This window comes from Balearica regulorum, chromosome 1 (genome assembly GCF_011004875.1).
Source record: "Balearica regulorum gibbericeps isolate bBalReg1 chromosome 1, bBalReg1.pri, whole genome shotgun sequence".
Lineage (NCBI taxonomy): Eukaryota > Metazoa > Chordata > Aves > Gruiformes > Gruidae > Balearica > Balearica regulorum.
The window spans coordinates 15,939,219-15,952,392 of record NC_046184.1 but is presented as its reverse complement, the minus strand read 5'-3'; the positions used below and the strand labels follow the sequence as shown (position 1 = coordinate 15,952,392).

General features: G+C 38.2%; 1 protein-coding gene across 1 annotated transcript in view; it reads left to right on the top strand.

Annotated features, from left to right (window-relative positions):
• COG5 (component of oligomeric golgi complex 5) overlaps positions 1-13,174 on the top strand; it is a 190,224-nt gene that overhangs the window by 153,924 nt on the left and 23,126 nt on the right. The window contains exons 15-16 of the mRNA XM_075741876.1: positions 10,873-10,983; positions 12,347-12,409. Coding sequence (XP_075597991.1) covers positions 10,873-10,983; positions 12,347-12,409 — 174 coding nt within the window. The remainder of the gene's footprint in view (positions 1-10,872; positions 10,984-12,346; positions 12,410-13,174) is intronic.

Genomic DNA, 13,174 nt, shown 5'->3' with positions numbered 1-13,174 from the left:
TACAAGGTTGGTGAAGCTTTATGACTGACACTCAGGACTTTATTTGCCATACTAGCTGTGAACCCTCTCAGTCTCCGACATGGGACGTAACAGTAGCGTCTGTAGTAGTCAGTGAAAGGTGCCTGGGATGGTTCCCGGGCGCTGCGGCTGACGGGCGCAGGACAGCCTGCCTCACGGCCGGTAAGGGCTCCTCTCCCCACAGCAGCACCCTGCCAGGGGTAGTCTCTGCACTATTGCCTCTCCGGAGCCCTGGCTGGAGACTGTTTGGGAGAGTAGTTGTTGGCCCAGGCCAAGACCTTGCTAATGACTGTCCTGACAGTTTGGCGGTACAGATGAGCGCATGCCAGATCCAGGAGCCTTTCCTGCCACTGTTTAATTTACTGCTGTGGGCGCAGCCAATATGTGAATGAGACCAAACGAGAGCGACACGCAAAATCTGTTCGAGAGGAAGCTTAAAATGCTGACAGATTGGGGTAATTTTTTTCTCGCATCTGGAATTCATACTTTCTTACTTCTGATGTAAATAAATCTCTAAGGCAAAAGTTAGGAGATGCTGACTTCTGCTATAGTAACATTGCTTTTGGTCTCAAGATTTTCTTAGATTGCCAGAGCTTCAAAAGATATGCTTTCCTAAACATGTTTTTCTATCTGTAATGCTTGTTAGCCATACTTTACTTATTTTCGAGTAGCATTTGGTGTTTCTACCAGAGTTTTAGTTCTTGAAAAAAGCACAGTTGTCTGTGGTGGTGTGGCTAGTTGGCAACTCCAAATACTGCTGGATGGGTGCAAGAAATTCTTGGATATTAACTCTTTTCAGGAGTCCAACATTTTCTTCAGGTAGCTAGATAGTTCTTTGAGCCAACTCAGATGACACCTTTTTGGATGCCAGTGCAACCAACCCCTTCTGTAATTTAATATTCTATTTTCAGTGAATGTAATGGATGGAGATATAGGCTGAGGAGCATCTATCTATCTGTCATGTTCAGATATTTTTAGAGCACTGATCTTTGTAATGCTGATCAGCACCAAATGCATTACATAAGATTAGCATCAAAATATATATAAAGGAAAGTCAGCTCTGCTGCAGTTGTTCTTAAATTATTTTTAGTATTGCCCACAAAACTTGTATGGCTCAGTGCATTATCCTGCCATTGTGCTCTGTCTCTACTCCATAGGAATCATGTTTAAAGATGGATTTCTCTTCTCTCAGACCTTTTCAATCACAGGTCTCCTTCCTGAGGCTTCAGATAAGATTGTCAGTCAGTGATACACATTACAAAGATTTTAATAAATGCTCACTCTCCACTAGGACTGAAACTGAGACAATTTATCTCTTACCGTCCTTCAATCCAGTTTATATTTGAACTTGTGATTTGCAGGTGCAAGATTCCAAATTCTGCTTTACTTACATCCTCAGTTACTGCTGTGTTCTTTAATGCTGCTCGGGTGGCTTAATCTTTTGCAGTTACCCATAATGATCTTTTCAATTTTCCACTTGTAGTGGATAGTCAGCATTCATATCTCCCTATTAAATATCTCTGGTCCACTAGCTAGCCATTTAGAATACGTTGGAATAGATTATTTGGGAGGGTTTTTGAGTTTAAAGAGGCAGACTGTGAGAAAACAGACCATATTCTTCTTGCACTACTCTAGAAATTTTCTGCAAAAAAAAGCCGATCCTTTGAGTATGTTTAAAAACTAGTTTGTAATTAGTGAGGTTTAAAATAGATCTAAACTTTCTGCATATCCATGCTGTCACCATAACTATTGGTCATATTGTGCTGTTTGTCTTTGGTGGTGTAGTTTTGGAAGCTGAATTCTGTGATGCGATGGCTTCACAGATCTTCCATGATCTTTTCCTGAGATTACAATAAAACGTGCTCTGATACTGGTTTACATTTTTACTGTTTAAAAACAATTTAGTTTATTAATGCCTCTCCTTGGTTTATAAACATTGTTGCAATAAAGAGAATGAGGAAAGAAAATGCTAAAAGGCCAGGTAGAATAGAAAAACAACAATTAATTTAGCTTAAACGCTGAGCTGAGAAAGAGACAGCGTCTTTACAAGGACTATTCGTAATATCATTTGTAGAAGAAAAAATGTCTGTCATGCTTGATCAGGGGAATGAAGATTTAAATAAGCTGTTTTCAGTGGGTTATTTAGCAATATGAATGGCTTATTTTTGTCCTGAATCTAAAAGGCTAAGTGTATTATAACTGATCCAGAGACTATATTGGAACGTCTTGGCTCAATCAGTGAAATTGTTAGGAAAAGCAGAAATGCAAAGAAAGATGGGACTTAAAAGTTAGAATATTGCAATAAGGAAACAGTTAGATGAGAAGGATCTTTTCTTAGTTTTCCCTGAGTGTTCATGGAGATAGGAATTTTTTCTGAACCTTTTGGTCTAGATTTAGTGGTGGACTGGGAAAAGGCAGAGAGGGGCTGGACTAAACAAGTTGTCCATTGATATTGCCCCTGTCTGCCTAATGGCAAGGAAAAATATCTGTAATGTGTTGTAAGAAAGAAAGAAAGATGTTGATCTAGGAGGGCTATAATTCTGGTTTCTTCTTAGGGAAATGAAAAAAAACAAGACCTCATTTATGGAGGAAAGCATTTGTTGGGTTGGCTTTAGTCGTACGTATTCCTAAGGAGAAATGTACCTTACACTAACCAAAAATATCGTTTTGCTCATTTAATTTATTCAAGTTCCCCAAATGAAGTACGCTGTACTAGCAAGAAAACTGACACAAGCTGCATCTCTGTTAGGATGTTTACTGACATAACTGTGTAGTTTGGGGTATCTGCGTTGTTGTTTTTTTGTCCACCCATCCTCTTATCTGTCATAGCTAAATTTATCTAGCTGAATAATTCAACGAAGTAGGGGAGAACACGGTGGAGAGGGAGAGAGAAAAGATTTCCTGGAATCCAATTCTTCCAGTGAAGGAAAAATACTGTTCATGCACTGGAATTTTGGCACCAGATTTAAACTCCATCAAATTTATGAGGCCTGTGATGGCCTTGAATTGAAAAGCATGATGAATTCTCATTGTAATGACATAAAGTGAATTTCTGATTGCCTTTTTTATTATGTGGTCTTATAAGAATTAATCCATGTCTCGTATTAGATGGTGTTATATTGAATTGTGAGCTTTCATTTGCGGGTGAATCACTATTCAGGACATATTCCAACAATGAGATTTGTCTGACAGTTCCAGGGAAACGTATCTAGTCCTCCTGTCTAAATGTCGAATATTGTGAACTTTGGATGGAAGTATGAAATGTAATAAGCTCACAAATTGTCAAGAACAGTAGTGAAATGACACTTTGGGAAAGGTTTTCTGTAAATAACGGGTCAGTTACAGGGGTGTAAGTAATGTGAAAGATTATGTTTTCCCCATTTCTTTTTGAGATATGTGAATTAATTGTATTATACCGGTACCTTGAAGACATGGTGTTACTGTCATTGAAAAACTTGTATCTATGCTATTTAAATGGGAGAACCCAAAAATATGATTTCAATATTTGGCACATTAAAGGAATTCATTAATAGGTATTTAAATAGAATATGTGGGAGGCTATTATATGCTAAAATAATTTAAGAATAATTACTATTTCACTGTACAATAATAAAAGCTAAAGATGGCTGTAGGTCTAACTTAAAAATAATAAGAAGTCAGCTAAGGTTTTGTAATTATCTTTTTTTCTGATGGAAAGATCAGAAGAGCTTTGTTAAAACAGTCATCAGGAAGCTACTTATATTGGTCAGAGAATACTTAGAAATGTCTACCTGATAAGTCACCTAAAAGAGCATTTAAACTTTTAAAAAATGAATTAAAAATCTAGAGGAGGAAGTTGCATTAAAAAATAACTTCATGAAACATTTTCTTCATTCTCATGTTGTCTTTTGCTGGTTAGATCGTGACTCACATAACAAATGTGTGATTTTTATTTTTTTTTAAAGAGATACTGGCTAAACTCCAGAAAAAATCATCCAAGCATAAAAGGCTGCTTTTGAGAGTACTATGGACTTCATTTTATCTTGCTGGGAAAGAGGTTAAAAGACTTCTTTAGATCTGACTCGTGATGGTGCTAACAGGTAGAAAAAGAGCAAGATTGCACAATCCTTACAGTATTTTGTTATAGTGTGCTCTAAGTTATTTCATACCAAATTAAATTCTATGATTCAGAAACAGATTTGATTAAATGTATGTTGATACAGTAAAGGCTTTGGAATTTTGCAATTTTGGAACAACTCTAATGAGCTGGACAATGTAAAGCTCATTTATAACCTTTTGCAGGGTAGAAGTATTCTAATCTCAATTAACGCCTGGGCTTGATACCAAAAAAAGACAGATGGCAATTAAATAAGTTGATTATTTTTTTTTTATGTGTAGATGAATATCACCCTATCATGTTGGACCCATCTTACATGTCCTGGGGATGGATGCCTGCTCTTCACCTCTGGAGGTGGAGTCTCAGTAGCTGGTTGGGACCAACAGCTATTGGGATGACATATAAAATATGATTAATCATTCATTCATTAATTTGGCAAGCATGAAAAATTCAGTAAACTGTAACAGTCAGAGGTATCAGGATCAACACACATTGTCCTTGAAATCCTCCTCAGACTTGGGTAGTCTGGATAAACCTGAGTCTGAAAAAATGTCAAATACAAAGGGTGTAATTTTTTGAAGTTGAGAAATGATTCTGAGTGCTTCAGGTTTAGGATTCTCTGAGATTCCTTAAAGGAACTGGTTTTAGGTGCTTTCTGATAGCAGAGTTGTTTTAAAGCATCTCATTATTTAAGGACCATGAACCATTACTCACTTTTGATTATTTTATACAGTGCTTTTCTTCTCAGATGTTTCAAAGACTTAGAGATAAATCCTGTCTTTTCTGTTTACAGAAAGACCATTTGCTGTTTTCCTTCCATTTCTTCTGTTTTTGAAAATACGAAGGAAGAAAAGAAAAAAAACCAACAAAACAAAACAGAAATCCCCCTGAGGGAATGGTTTGATGATTGCTGTTGTTCTAGCATGAATAGCATGAGTGTGCTGTGCAGTCTTGGTTCTTGGTCAAGGACTTAACAGTTCCTTCAAAATTTTCTTCCCAAAATGATGATTGTGTTTTCTATAAGATTCTGAATGCCTTCACCATAAAGCTTCTTTTCTATATTCCTAGAATACAAAATTATCATTTTTCTGAGGAAGCTATATATATTTTTTTAATTTTTTTTTCTGGAAGCTACGAGAATGTCCTGAGGGTGCAATATAAATGCTTTTATGCACATTTTAAGTTATTGCCTGAACTCACAGCTTATTTCTTTCTTCATATCTTGAAATATTTCATTTTCTTTGAAAAACTAGATATCATTCTAAGAACATAAATTCTTATTTATGATTTATTCTTAAATTTTTGTTGATTTTTTTAAAGCAGAACATTAATTTTAATTTATTCTCATCTGTCAAGGACCTTATTTGCCCCGACACATTCATTCAAATCCTGCACTTCAAACCTCTAAATTATGTCTCTTCTTTTTGCAAGTTGCCCTTTGAGTAGCTAATATATGAGGTGGCATAGCTAGTGGAGTTCAGATTGTTGTGTATTTTTCTGCTAAATGGTGTCAGATTTTTACAAAAAGTAGCTAACTGATTCTAGTAAACTTTTGTGTTTCTTGGGAGGAAAGAGATTGTGAAATGCTTCTTCTGCCATATGGAAAACATTAAACCTAAGAGTAAATCATGCCAATTATTTGTAGCTCATGGGAGAAATCCCAGGGCCAAGCCCTATTGACTCAAACTCTGTAAATGGATTCTGCGCTTTATAATAAGTTGTTATGATCAGGCAGGAGGCCAAGTACCAGATGGATTGATTGCTTTCTGCCAGAGGTATGGCCACATCAGCTGCCTCTATTAGGAATGTATTTATTCTTGAAAATGTCAGCTTGACAATTGGAGTTCAATTTGTGCTATCAAAACACATTAGTCTCGTGATCCTAGAGTTAGATCAAATGCTTTGTTGAGAGGCACTACTTCCGTCTTATTTTGATTTAATATCTTCTCTGTGCTCCTTCTAAATTATGATGCAGTTTCCTGCTCTTTGGAGAGTGGGTTTGCTGAGGCTGTTTTAGAGTAGAGAAATCAAATAAATGGAGTTTTCCAAAACTGTCAATAAGGATGCACGCAAGATCTTAGTTACTTAGTGTGAAACTGAGCTTTTTCACAAAATGTTCAGTCTGTGAAGGGAATGGTAGCAAACCAGCTTGCAAATCAGTGTCTCTTCTGAGCTGCCACCTGTTGAAAGCAGGGAAGTTAGTCACTTTGAAACACTAAACAAATTACAGGAAAAGATGTATCAATAGTCTGAGCTTTTCTACAAGAAAAAGACAAACTCAGTTAGCATTTTTTTATAACCTGAGGGAGAACTGATGATTTGATTTATGTCCTAATCTAAATTCTACATTCATTGCTTCATGGTGAAAACAAGAATTTAAACCCAAAGCAGTCTTATCATAGCACATGTCTCAGCATGTGAGATCAAATCCATGCTGTCAAATTACATGTCTGTTCTTAGGTATTAAACATAGAAAAGTGTAAAATCCAGAACACTTGATCTAGTTATTTCTAAGGCATATTTCAAAGGTGAGTCTACGCAAAGGGGTACAAATACATTTATAGGGTGAAAATTCATCTGACGTGAATATGCTAACAGTATAGCAACCTGTATATGTCTGCAGTACTGCTTTAGATTCCATGTATAGTTAATAGAGGGAAACAGATGTGTACAGGGTGCATTTACTCTTTCCCTAAAGCAGGGTCTCTAAAATAGGCTAGATGAATTACTCAATAGAAGTGCTTATTTCTCTACTTGGTAGTTTCCCGCATGTGGTCAGGTGAATCATTCCTGAAAATTTCTGCGTTGTGCAACTTACTGACCTGGTAGAAGGCACCTACAATCTCTGCAGGTGGAGCAGTGTAACCACATTAGTGTCCTGAAGGATACGAACTAAAAGAGACTGCTTTCCAGAAGGACTTCTGAATTTCATGAGAGTACAGTGCCAGTTGTGGCTTACAGGGTCTCGACCATGTCAGGCTAAAGCAAGTCGTATGGCATGGCCAGTCATATGGCCTTCAGTCAACTTTTTCCTCTTCGTGACACATTTTTTGTGTATCAGCTCCTGCCAGTGTCCTTTTTGGTTCAAAAAACTACCAGGTCTGCTACATAGCCCTCAGAGTCTGTTGAATTAGATTTTTTTTTTAAAAAAAGTCTTCTAGCAAGCTTCTTCCAGCTAGTCAGCTACTGGATTGAACCTGCAAATTTCAACCTCTGACCTTAGAGAATGTCCTCATATATGTGCCAGAAAGGCGGTACCTCCATGTTTCTCTCTCATTTTAGTCTAATAGCTGCCCTATGAGTTTTCTTGAAATGCTGCATGGGACAGAAGTTCATGTTCACAAGACACAGACAAAAGTCCTGGCTAATATTTGCTGGCGGGAGACTTCTCTTCCTTACTAGCATCTCATGTTGGCAGCGTGCCGGTAGCTTGTGTTAGCAGAGAGACGTGTCACCATTGCAGAATTGCCACGTGCTGGGGAATGGGGTGCCTGTACTTTGCTAGTGCCCATGAAATTGCTGTAGATAGTAGACAGACTTTGAGGTAAAAGTGGAAATGGTTTGCCCAACTGAAGTGAAGAGTGTAAGAAATCAATTGCTATACTTAAAGACAGATACAGAAAAGTGGAACAGTTACAGTCCTTGCTGTTACTGCTCATTCAAGTCTGGCTTCAGCATGATTTCTTTTCCTCTGTTTTCTTTTCAGCTAGCAGGCTCAAGCCAGACTAACTCCCAGGGTGACTGACGGTTCCCTGGAGATGGGATCTGGTCCTTCAGCTAAGCTTTGTCTTTTAGATGTGTCTTTCCCAAAATAGATTCTGATTTGGGATGAAGTCACCCCTTCTGTCTTCCTTATTTCTGCATAGCATAAATTCATCCTCATGGCCTTATGCATTTCTGGATAAATCTAACCAATTAAAAAGGCATCAGATTTTGTCTCTGATGCCCTCATCAAAAAGCAGGCCTTTGGACTGTGCCTTTCAGCTGAGTGGATGTGGCTAGGCTTCACACTTATTTGACCTAACCTATTTACACATTGCAATCCCCAGCGGGCAGATAACGGAGGGACGGTTACATTGCCACTGTGCTTAAATGCATAAGCTGTGTCCAGCACAGAACTTCAAAAGTACTTGCTATGAGTGATGAACATGAATCATTGATAAAAACAGGTATGATGGAAAATAAATTGAGGGATGGTTTGTGTCTAAAGTGAATGGACCATAAGCATAGTTTGTTGGAACCGGGGAGACACAATGATGGCATTTTCCTACCTGGATGCATGATTGCACAATGGATATTAGAGGTGTCAAGAATTCGGTCTGAGTCATTGGAATATCGGAATAGTGATAAACTACCTGAAATGCAGATATATGCCAGTGGGGAAGTGTACACACATGAACCCTGTTGGACAGAGCTCAGTACAGAACCTTCGTGCCTCAAGGCAAGGTCATAGAAATCATTGTGGTGACAGCAAGAGATGGGAACGACCACCTGAAACTTCTGCTGTAGATGGTACGGTACACCTACCCATGTAGGTGCCAGATGTTCCCATGATGGTATGGCACATCTACCCATGTAGGTGCCAGATGTTCCCATGTCACACCTCCAGGAGAAGCAGTCCCAGGGAACCCTGGGCTGCCCAGTTCGTACTGCTAGTTTCAAGAGTTGAGTTTTCCAAGTCTTGTTGTTTTAGACCAGTGATTTTATTTTAAGGTACACAAGGGATCAACACATCTAGCTGTCAAAGTTCAAACTGATTAATTTAAGGGAATATAATATGGTAAACAATTTTAGAAAGATTGGTTGCTTTTAGGGCACTTTTTGACTTTACCCGTGAAGCAGTTGTGCACTATTGCTGACTGCAAGCATTGCTTGTTCGTGCAGAAGGGTTAGGTTTGTACTTGTTATTGGTTTTACTTATCAGTTAAGCTTTTCTACCAGCAGAAGAGACACAGTCTAATGATTTCATAATGTTTAAGAAAAAGAAATTGTGCAACCTTTACAGTAGACTCTGAGGAACTGAAATTGAAGTGACTAGGATGTAAAATTTTACTATCTTCATAGTGTATTTTATGTTTAATAGTAAATGTGCAGAACAACCAACTGAGTTGAATAGTCTGTGCAGTGCTTAAAAAAGGTGTGAAAAAAAAGTTTATTGTTGTCTGGAAGGGTGGTCAGCAGGATGGACGAGGTGTTTCTCTGCACAGCTGTTTTGTTATTAATCTGTGAAGCTGTGAGAAGCAGAGTGCTTAAAACCAGTCAGGTCTGTCAAAAGGAAATATCAGGAAGGAAACAGAAATGTACGCAGCTCACATGGCTGTTCTCATCAGGAAGGCAGGAAGATGCTGAGATGATAGATTTGTCAGCTAGTCTAAAGATGTGTTCCGATGTCAAATACATTAAGATACATTGCAAAAGATTTTTCCCTCTGCAGAAGCCTCAGAAAACTCTTTACACTGAAATAATCCCTAAATTTGAAGAAAGGGGAATGAACTGATATCGTCACTTCAGTGCTGTGAATAAATTTGTGTTCCTGTGTGCTTGCAAGAACTTGTCTAAAACTTCATTATTAGCAGTGCTGGCAAATACTGGATAACTTTGCTTGCATGATATCTGTGTTTATGCTGAGCGGAAGCTATGGGAAGTACAGGAATAGTCTTTCACTAGTAAAGATTCAGTTTCCCACAGCTTAAAAATTTTCAGGTTATGTTTGTTGCTTTTGTTCTTAAACAATTATTACTGTATTTTCAGTTTTACTTTAAGAGCTTTCTGTAGGACCTACAACTGTGTTTAAAGACACACTTCATAGAAGTCTCTTGATGACTTGTTCAATGAGTTGAATATATTTTCACTGAGAGACTTTTGGAGCTAGGCATCTTCAGGAGTTTCCTGGAGGATAATTTTGTATCCTGAAATATAGATAACTAGTCAGATAATTATATCTCAGTAAAGTCTTCTATAAATAGCTATTCTTGCTGTAATAATTAGACATACTTCTTCTAGAATTCACATAGCCTTTTGTCAATTCTTTGTATTTCTGCAGCTTTCAGTGCACAAGAAGATTTCCATTTGTTTCCCAATTAGAATTTATTTTCTTTTAAATTCTAAACATATGCTGTGGTATCCTTATGGGGCTGTTCTGTATCACCCTGGAACTTTGATTCCTGTGGTAATGGTAAAAAATGTACGCTTTGAGGAGTTTAAATATGAAGAAATATTTTTTTTATTTTAGCTGAAGGATTCATGCATAGAACCCTTTTTCATGACAGGACTAGGAGTTTTGGTCTTTGCAGTTCAATTTTTCTGTTCATTGCAAGCCACTAATATGTACAAAGCTGTAAGCATCTATTTGAAGAAAGAGAGTTTTTAAGGAGAGGCTTGAGTGGTTGTCAGAAGTAAGGACTGAGGGTATACAGGAAAGCATACCCTTTACAGTTCTAGTTTAATTGCATCCTTGGGTAGGTGACTTCACCTGATTCTTAGATTACAAAGGTGAAGTTCTCCTGGGACTAGGTGTCTCCAAGAGACCGGGGTCTGAGTGCTGTGGTTTGGGACCTGAGACAGCTGTTTATCACGGTTCCTGTTGTTTCAGTTTGTATTACCTGGAGATGGAAAACATATGAATCAGAGTTAAATGGAGGAACATTGATACTGAAGACCTGTAGCTTTCTGCCATGGTCTGAGTTTAACTCTAATTTTGCAGTGATGCACTGTTTAAAGAGCTGGTACTGTTTTAACAATTTCTGCAATCACTGCAGCTTTCTACTCAAGGAGATGCCAGTCAGGTGATTGGACCTCTCACAGAGGGTCAGAGGAGGAACGTGGCCGTGGTGAATTCACTGTACAAACTGCACCAGTCGGTTCTGAAGGTAGGCGTCCTTTGGTATTTCTCTTCTTGCCATAATGGTAACTCCTTTGCTCTATCGTATACATGTTCTCCCATTAGCTGATGAGAACACTGACAAATACGGCCCCATTTTGGGTTAAGAGCTGCACCTTGCTATGCATTTGTACAACTCTTTGAGACTTGGTTGGCCCTTGTAAGCATTGCTATGCAACAAATTGTCAATATTAGAAGAGGAGTGAACGCAAGAGAATAATCACGTCTCACAGCCGTTGTTTTCTGAGCCTAAACAATTGAACTCTTTCAGGTTTTTCTTATCAACTAAGTTCTTTGTACTGGCCAGCCTGATAGCCTTGTCTGCATCTGTCTCAGCATGAGCTTCTCTTTTGCAGAAGACCCTCACTGCTTTCCCATGATTGTGGCCAAACTGAAAAGGGGAAGGAAAGGGTGAGAAGAAAAGCAGCACCACACATATCTCCGTGCATTGTTGCTGTGACCAAAGTCTGGCCTGGAAATGTTTTCGGGACTAAGCAGAGTTATGGATAATTCCAATTTACTGGCTTAGTGATGCCAGTGGTTACACAGTCTCTGTAAATTAAACAGATATAGTGGTAGATGTAGTTAATTGTGTTTAACTCCTAGCCTGATTAGAAAAAAGATCATGAGTATTCCTGACTATGGATATGTTTAAAGAATGTAAAACAAATGCTAAAAAGCATATAAAATTTGCTTGGATTTTGCAAACAGATGGTAGATCAACTTTTAAGTCTGCTTTCTCTGATGTATTTAGTAATGAACCTCATGTGCCTTAGTGTTGGAGGGAGATCTGATATGATTCAGTCTTTGAGTTCAGTACGTACCTGGCTTAAAAACATTATTGTATAGCATATTCATAACTGTAAGGAAATTGGTAGAATGTTCCTTCAGATCATTCCTTGACTGTCAATTCTAATATCATTGTAGCTGTATATAAACAGCTATTTAACATGTAGTACTATAATAGTCATAATACTGAGAAAGAACAACCATTCTTTCAAATACTTGCTGTAGAGCTGCTTGTGTATTTCTCCACGAATTCTATACTTAGCAGAGGGATAATACGCCACTTATTTTTACTCTGATTCTGTTAATCCTTCAGCTAAATTTCAGTTGAACTCAATTGAATCATTTCTTTGCCAAGGCAGAAGCAGTGTCCATAGAAAATTTGAGAGCAAAGAACTGATACTGGTGCATTGAAAATTCTGTCTATAAAACACATTTGATATCTATACCTGTGTAAACCACTCATTACCAAGGATAACTGTGTATGTTTTTAAATGAAATTAAATATTATGGATTCTAATAATTTGTTGAATGTTGACTATTAACAATTACTTTAAAATTTGTAGGTCATTACCAACCAGAGCTCCTTTCCAGCAGCCGCTGAGCAAACAGTCACAACTGCGTTAAAGGTAATTGAATGTCCGTATGCTGCAGGGGTAGGGCTGAGCTTTGCTTTCTTTGTTACACTTAGAACGGGCACTTATTTTCCCAGGTATTATTTTGTGCAGTATATAGTTAGTTAAAGGTATACAAATATTCTGAAATTTACATTTTGTTGTAACTGCAGCTACATATATGTTGCATGTGCCAAATCTCTGCTTGAGCAGCGTTTGTATTCAGGAATATTCTCGTAATGGTTGGAACCCAGGTGTCAGCTGACTGTGAAAATAAATGTCTTTCTCTGCAGCGTTCACACAGCAATAACTGGATCCTTCATCATGCCCTTGCCCCCCCCCCCCCCCCCCCCCCGACACACACATAAAATTATGATTTTTATGCTACCTGGTGCTTTTCTGGGGGGCGATGTGGCTGGCTGTGCAGCCTGCTGTGGATGACAGCTATCCACATCCATCCTGCTGTGCACTAATCCGGGAGGGGTTGTGTGCAGAGGGATGAAGGGCAGCTTGCGTGTCTGGGGAATGAACAGCTGAACCAAGTGTGTGCACCAAAACATGCACGTTTACAAACCAGGAATGCCAGATTGTGGTGCACCTTTTTGAAGGAAGGGTTTACATACAAGTAGTAAACAGCCTTATTTCTGTACTTCACTGGTAAAATCAATTAAAGAGAAATGTTATCTTAGGCTTTTGTCCTTTTTAGCAGTTTTTAATGCAGAATAATGAAAAGCACTGTTGAAATGAACTGTTTGTCAAGGTATTTTGGAGGTGTCAAAA